Source organism: Babylonia areolata, chromosome 23, assembly GCF_041734735.1.
Source record: "Babylonia areolata isolate BAREFJ2019XMU chromosome 23, ASM4173473v1, whole genome shotgun sequence".
NCBI classification, from domain to species: Eukaryota; Metazoa; Mollusca; class Gastropoda; order Neogastropoda; family Buccinidae; genus Babylonia; species Babylonia areolata.
The window spans coordinates 20848512-20856011 of record NC_134898.1 but is presented as its reverse complement, the minus strand read 5'-3'; the positions used below and the strand labels follow the sequence as shown (position 1 = coordinate 20856011).

General features: G+C 47.3%; 1 protein-coding gene across 1 annotated transcript in view; it reads right to left on the bottom strand.

The window, feature by feature from the left end:
* LOC143298113 (synaptotagmin-12-like) overlaps positions 1-7500 on the bottom strand; it is a 162280-nt gene that overhangs the window by 74017 nt on the left and 80763 nt on the right. Inside the window, exon 3 of the mRNA XM_076610815.1 lies at positions 2355-2526. Within this exon, the coding sequence (XP_076466930.1) occupies positions 2355-2526 (172 nt within the window). The remainder of the gene's footprint in view (positions 1-2354; positions 2527-7500) is intronic.

Here is a 7500-nt window from a genome sequence, read left to right as displayed (position 1 = left end):
CAACACTCACAGTCAGAACAGAAAACAAAGGCTTAGAACTAGCCATTGACTAGCCCACCCTCTTAAAAAAGTATCAACTTCTCTCACACAAATGGTTGACTTTGTTTAAAAAAATAAATAAATAAATAAATATAATATAAAAAAACGAAAGAAGAGAATTGGAACTGAGAATTGTTATATCCATTGAGAATAATTATTGATCTGACTTTGTTTTGCATCAGCTCAGAAAAAAAAAAACTTTTCACCAATTCGAAGAGTTCGTCTGGCTGAACTGCCTTCCATTGAGAATAATTATTGATCTGACTTTGTTTTCCATCAACTCAGAAGAACTTTTTCAGGACTGAACGTGACAACTGTCAACGCACGAAGATTTGGGTCAGTAGGTTACGTTAGTACTTCTTTCTCTTTCCTCTTGGTGGTGGTGGCTTTTTTTCCCCTCTCTTCTCCATCTTCTTGCTGGTCTATCATCTGCACCGTTTCAGTGGCATACCCCCCCTCCCCGCCCCCCCCCCCTGCCCCTCTCCCCCTCCCTCACCTTACCGTTCCCTCTGACTCCCCCCTCAACCCCCCCCCCCACCCTCGCCCCCAATACACAGCCACACCTGGGTCGTCTGCCTTCCTTTTCACCACCTCTACACTCCTGCCTTTCCACCCCCTCTACACTCCTTCCTTTCCACCCCCTCTACACTCCTTCCTTTCCACCCCCTGTACACTCCTTCCTGTCCCTCTCTACACTCCTTCTTTTCCATCCCCTCTACACTCCTTCCTTTCCACCCCCTCTACACTCCTTCCTTTCCACCCCCTGTACACTCCTTCCTGTCCCTCTCTACACTCCTTCTTTTCCATCCCCTCTACACTCCTTCCTTTCCACCCCCTCTACAATTCCCTTTCCACCCCCTCTACACTCCTTCCTTTCCCCCTCTACACTCCTTCCTTTCCACCCCCTCTACACTTCCTTCCGCCCCCCCCCTCCCCCCTATACACAGCCATACCTGGGTTCGTCTGCCAGCAGGCTTAGCGCCGACAATCCGTTTTACTTTCAGTTTCTCAAGGAGGCGTCACTGCCTTCGGATAAATCCATGATACGCTACTCCACGTCTTCTAGGCAGATGCCTTACAGCAGCATAACCCACCGCACTGTTCAGGCCTTGAGTGCATGCATATATATATATATATATATATATATGTATACTTGTGTACCTTTCAGAGTGGATTGCTGGTAAACAATTTTGCCAGTGACAACACTTTTGTTGCCACGGTTTAATTTTTTTCCAGTGCGCCAGGTGCGTGCTGTAGGACCTCGGCTTTTCGCATCATCCGAATGACTAGACGGTAAGTTTGATTTTCCTGTCAAACATTGGATAAATGGCGAGAGCGAGAATCGAACCCAGACACTGTATTGGCAGGTAAGTGTCTTAAACCATTCTGCCACCGTCCTCTAAACCTTCCTCTGAACCTCTCGCGACAGTCCACAGGGAACCACAGAGGTTAGATCACCAGACGCGGATCACTCCCTACAAGAAACCATGCACGATACTGCTGTAGAACAAATCCATTGGTGCTACGCTAGCAGTGCCTGTTCTTATTCAACGTACGCAGATCGCTGTCTACTATAATATGTATACACCTACTGACGACAATAACCGCATAGTCGTGGAGCCAGACTGTGTGCAAGCGTCCCCCCCCACCCCCAGCCCGACACCCCGCCTTCGGCATCCCAACCCCACAGCCCCTCCCCCACCCAAACCCCTACAGTGGAAACAGCAATCACGTCTCTACAACGACCGCAACCCCTCCATAAACATGCCGGCATGGAAAACCTTGACAGGGACTCCACCTCCAAGCCTGGAAGCTGAGGCGGATGGAATTAGGGTCGCTGTGAGAGAAAGGCATGGAGGCCCAGAGAATTTGGGACTTTAATTTTTTTTTTTTTTTTTTTTTTTTTTATCTATATCGATGATGAATGAGGGTTACGATAATGACGATGCTGCTTTGGGGGTCCATCTTAGGTTTGGGACTACTAAAGTGACAAGATTGTATTCTACGCTTCCGTTCATTAATTGATTAATTTATCTATTTATTTATTTATTCATCTATTTATCTATCTATTTATTTATTCATTTTATTTCATTTATTCTATTTCCGTTTTTTCTTTTTTTTTCTTTTTGTTTGTTTGTTTTCCGGCCCGGTCGTTAACCAGGCCCGAGAGACACGATCACCTACAGTGTTGGTCAGGAAATTTCAGCAACATTCCGTCCGCTAAGTAGGTGATTCATGAATACACAGATGCCACGAACACACACACACACACACACACACACACACACACACACACACACACACACTGCACTGACCCAAAGAACTGGTGCCAACAGACACGGGACTGCTCCGCGCACTGTCGTCATGGTGCGCATGCGCTCCGCCCTCGGTGTCAAGGTTCAGGTACTTCGGGTCAGAGGTCAAGGTGTCGTACTGCACGAACTTGCCTGAAGTGTCAAGGACGAACTCTGAACTCTCTGAGTTGACCTGCTCAAAATAAATAAACAGAACAGATAGATAGATAGATAGATAGATAGATAGATAGATAGATAGATAGATAGATAGATAGATAGATAGATAGATAGATAGATAGATATACGGATACGTACATAGATACATACATAAATGCATAGATACGTTTCTTTATAATAAATCAGTTAGACTGATAAATGAACAAATGAATAAACAAAGGGGGAATGACCCCTCGCATTTATTTAGCAGGAATGATGGGGGTAGTGTAAGATTTATCCCCAGGGGATCATTCCAGAACAGGGTACGAAAAAGCTTCTACACCGGCAATCAGGAAGGAAATGCACAAATACAAATACAATTTCAGGGAACTGGAGGGGAGGGGGGAGGGGGGGGGGGGGGTGGGGGGGGGAGGCGAATCACGTTCTGTCTGTTGACTACCTACCAGAAGGAGACAAACAAATGATTTTCCCTTGCAGAGGTGCATGTTCCAGAACCCAGTGTAAAAGCACACTCAGTTCAGTTCAGTTCAGTTCAGTTCAGTAAATCAAGAAAGCATAACTGCGCTCGGACGATTCTTTTATCTCAACGCTACACCACATCTGCTAAACAGATGCCTGACCAGCAGCACAACCCAACGAGCCTGGAGGGAAAGTGTAGTAAAAAAAACTATTATCAAATAAACAAGATACATTACACTTAAAAGAAGAACACACGTGAAACAAAGGAAGAAAGGAAAGAATTATGTTCAATGTCAAGTCACAACTTACAGGTGATTGAAGACATGTTCAGTTTTACATTTGAATGTTATCAATAAAACATTAATTTTTCTTCAAAGGTATGAAACGGTGGTGTTTTATATGGTGACGTGATATCAGTGTCACATCACAACTTACAGGCGACTGTAGACATGTTCAGTTTTACATTTGAATGTAATCATTAAACATTAATTTTTCTTTAAAGGTATGAAAAGGTGTAGTTTTATATGGTGACGTGATATCAGTGTCACATCACAACTTACAGGCGACTGTAGACATGTTCAGTTTTACATTTGAATGTTGTCATTAAAACAAATTATTTTCTTAAAGGTAGGAGAGGGTGGGGATTCTATGGTGAGTTAGGAGCATGGGTGTGTGTGTGTGGGGGGGGGGGGGGGGAACAGAAGTACAGTTTAAAAGAAAATGACCGATGATGAGCTTCTTTAAAGGAACTGGACTCTGTACCGATCCTTGCCTCAGTTTCCTTGACTGAAGTGACGCGGACAGGTCGTCGTCATCGTCTTCGTCTTCATCGTCGTCGTCGTCGTCCTCATCACCGTTATAATCGATATCTTCTTCTCGTCTGAATTTATTTAATTTATCTATTTGTTTATTATAATTTTTGCTATTTTTACTTTATTTTATTATATTTTATTTTTATTCTTTTTTCTTAATTTTATTTATTCTTTTTGTTGCTGTTGTTATTTTTACTTTATTTATTTTATTTTGTTTTATTTATTTTTATTGTTATTTATTTTTATTTTATGGGGGTTTTTTGGGTTCTTTTTTTGTTGTTGTTGTTTGTTTGTTGTATTTTCCTCAAGGCCTGACTAAGTGCGTTGGGTTACGCTGCTGGTCAGGCATCTGCTTGGCAGATGTGGTGTGGTGTATATGGATTTGACCGAACGCAGTGACGCCTCTTTGAGCTACTGATACTGATACTGATAAAGGAAAGCCGTTGATTTAACAAGAGTGAAAAAAAAAGGGTTCGTTCATTCAGTTCCGGACATTCTCAGCAGCTGTTAATATGCGGAGGTGTGTCGTTTTGTTTTCCCTCCTGATTCTTCCATAGACCTATGTACCCATATCCACAAATAAACACACGCACGCACGCACGCACACACGCACGCACACACGCACGCACGCACGCACGCACACACACACACACACACACACACACACACACGCACACACACACACACACACACACACACACAAGCAAGCAAGCAAGCAAGCGCGCCAGATTGCACGTGCGTGTTTCCCAAACACAGAGAGACAAACCCCTCAAAAAATAAATTCAGTAAAACAGGAAATGATAAAAAAAAAAAACCCAAACAAAACAGACATCCATGGTGGGGGGAATAGAGAGAGGCCGGCAGAGTTCAGATTACCAGATTTCCGGCATTAAAGGGGCATAATCGTGCTGCGATTACCTTTTCCTTTCGCTTCCCTTCTCTTCGTCTATCGATTTTCAAGACTGCTGCCCATGCGTCATTTCCTGTCCCCGGTGAAAGTGGACCCTCCTCCCTGTTCACCTCATTACATTTGTGTTGTGTGTTGTCAGCAGGTGGGGAGAGGGTGGACCCTTGGATTGCCAGTTGGTGTTCCTTTTTGTTGTTGTTGTTGTTGTTGTTGTTGTTGTTGTTGTTGTTGTGTGTGTGTGTGTGTGTGTGTGTGTGTGTGTGTGTGTGTGTGTGTGTGTGTGCGCGTGCGTTCACTTGCCATAGAGACAGAAACAGGCGTAGGACACATGGACACATGCACATATGCAACCACACACGCACGCTTACAAACACACACACGTATACACACTCGCGCTTCCCCCCCCCACCCACCCCTTCCCCTTATCGACCCCTCCACTCCCTTCCCAAACACACACACATACATACACACAAACATCCGTGCATATATACACACAAAGACACACAGACACACGCACAGACAGACAGACAGACAGGCACACACGCACACGCACACACACACGCACACACACACACACACACACACACACACACACACACACACACACACACTGACCTTAACCATTCATTTCTGGCAGGCACCACCACCAGTGTGATTAAGAAGAAGAAGAAGAAGATGATGATTATGATGATGATGATGAATACGTCAGTGTGTTGCGAGTCCCTTCTGTTTTTTCCCTCTTCCCCTGTTTTCTATCGATCTTGCATGACTGTTCCTCCAAAGCCAGTCATAACTGTACTGCTGTCCAATTACCCACATTGCTTTCCCTGTCCTGTCCTGTTGTGTTGTGTGGTGTGGTGTGGTGTGGTGTGGTGTGGTGTGAGTGTGAGTGTGGTGTGGTGTGGTGCCGTGTGGTGTGTGTAGTGCCGGGTGTGTGATGTGTGTGGTGTGGTTTGATGTGGTGTGAGTGTGGTGTGGTGGTGGTGTGGTACGCTGTCGTGGTGTGTGGTGTGTGTGGTGTGGTGTGGTGTGGTGTGAGTGTGGTGTGTGAGTGTGGTGTGTGGTGTGGTGTGTGGTGTGGTGCCGTGTGGTGTGGCGTGGCGTGGCGTGGTGTTGGGTGGTGTGATGTAGTGTGTGACGTGGTGTGACGTGGTGTAGTGTGAGTGTGGTGTGGTGTGGTGTGGTGGGGGTGTGGTGGGGTGTGATGTGGTGTGGTGTGGTGTGGTGCTGTGTGCGTGGTGTGAGGTGAGTGTGGTGTGGTGTGGTGGGGTGTGATGTGGTGTGGTGTGGTGTTGTGTGGCGTGGCGTGGTGTGGTGTGGTGTGGCGGGGTATGGTGTGGTGTGACGTGGTGTGGTGTGGTGTGATTTGGTATGGTGTGGTGTGTGTGTGTGTGTGGTGTGTGTGGGGGGTATATGGTGTGGTTGTAGTGTGGTGTGGTGTGTGTGGTGTGGTGTGGTGTGGTGTTGTGTGACGGGGTATGGTGTGGTGTGATGTGGTGTGGTGTGGTGTGAGTGTGTGGTGTGATGTGGTGTGACGTGGTGTAGTGCGGTGTAGTGTAGTATGAGTGTGTTGTGTGTGGTGTGGTTGTGGTGTGGTGTCGTGTGGTTGTGGGGTGGTGTGGTTGTGGTTGTGGTGTGGTGTGGTGCTGTGTGGCGTGGTGTGGTGTGGTGTGGTTGTGACGTGGTGTGGTGTGGTGTGGTGTGATGACGTGTCGTGTCCTGTGACGTGATGTGGAGTCGAGTTGAATGATATGGTGTGGTGTGGTCCTCTTCTTCTTCTTTCCATTTACACGACCACCATCGACTTGCTGATGACTCTGTCGTGGTTCATGCACGCTGGGTATTTTCGTGTCTCCATAACCCACCGAACACTGACATGGGTTACAGGATCTTTAACGTGCGCATTTGATCTTCTGCATGCGTATGAACACGAAGGGGGTTCAGGCACCAGCAGGTCTGCACACATGTTGACCTGGGAGATCGGAAAAATCTCCATCAAGCGCCGTTATCGTGATTGAAAGTCCAACGCTTAAAGCACTCGGCTATTGCGTTGTTGTGTTGTGTTCTGTAGCGTTGTGCTGTTGTGGTGGTTGTTGTCGCTGTTGATGTTGTCTTGTTGTGTCGTTTTGTGTTGTGATCTGGTGCGGTGTGGTGTGGTGTGGTGCGGTGTGGTGCGGTGTGGTGTGGTGTGGTGTGGTCTGGTGCGGTGCGGTGTGATGTTGTTGTTCTTGTGTGTTCTGTTGTGTTTTCCTCTAGTCGTTTTGTGTTGTCTAACATTGCGTTGTGTTGTGGTGTGGTGCGGTGTGGTGTGGTGTGGTGTGGTGTGGTGCGTTATGGTCTGGTGCGGTGTGGTGTGGTGTGGTGCGGTGTGGTCTGGTGCGGTACGGTGTGATGTTGTTGTTCTTGTGTGTTCTGTTGTGTTTTCCTCTAGTCGTTTTGTGTTGTCTAACATTGCGTTGTGTTGTGGTGCGTTGTGGTCTGGTGTGGTGTGGTGCGGTGTGGTGTGGTGTGGTGTGGTGTGGTGCGGTGTGGTGTGGTGTGGTGCGGTGTGGTGTGGTGTAGTGTGGTGTGGTGCGGTATGGTGTGGTGTAGTGTGGTGTGGTGTAGTGTGGTGTAGTGTGGTGTGGTGTGGTGTGGTGCGGTGTGGTGTGGTGCGGTGTGGTGCGGTGTGGTGTGGTGCGGTGTGGTGTGGTGCGGTGTGGTGCGGTGTGGTGTGGTGCGGTGTGGTGTGGTGTGGTGCGGTGTGGTGTGGTGCGGTGTGGTGCGGTGTGGTGTGGTGTGGTGTAGTGTGGTGTGGTGCGGTGTGGTGTGG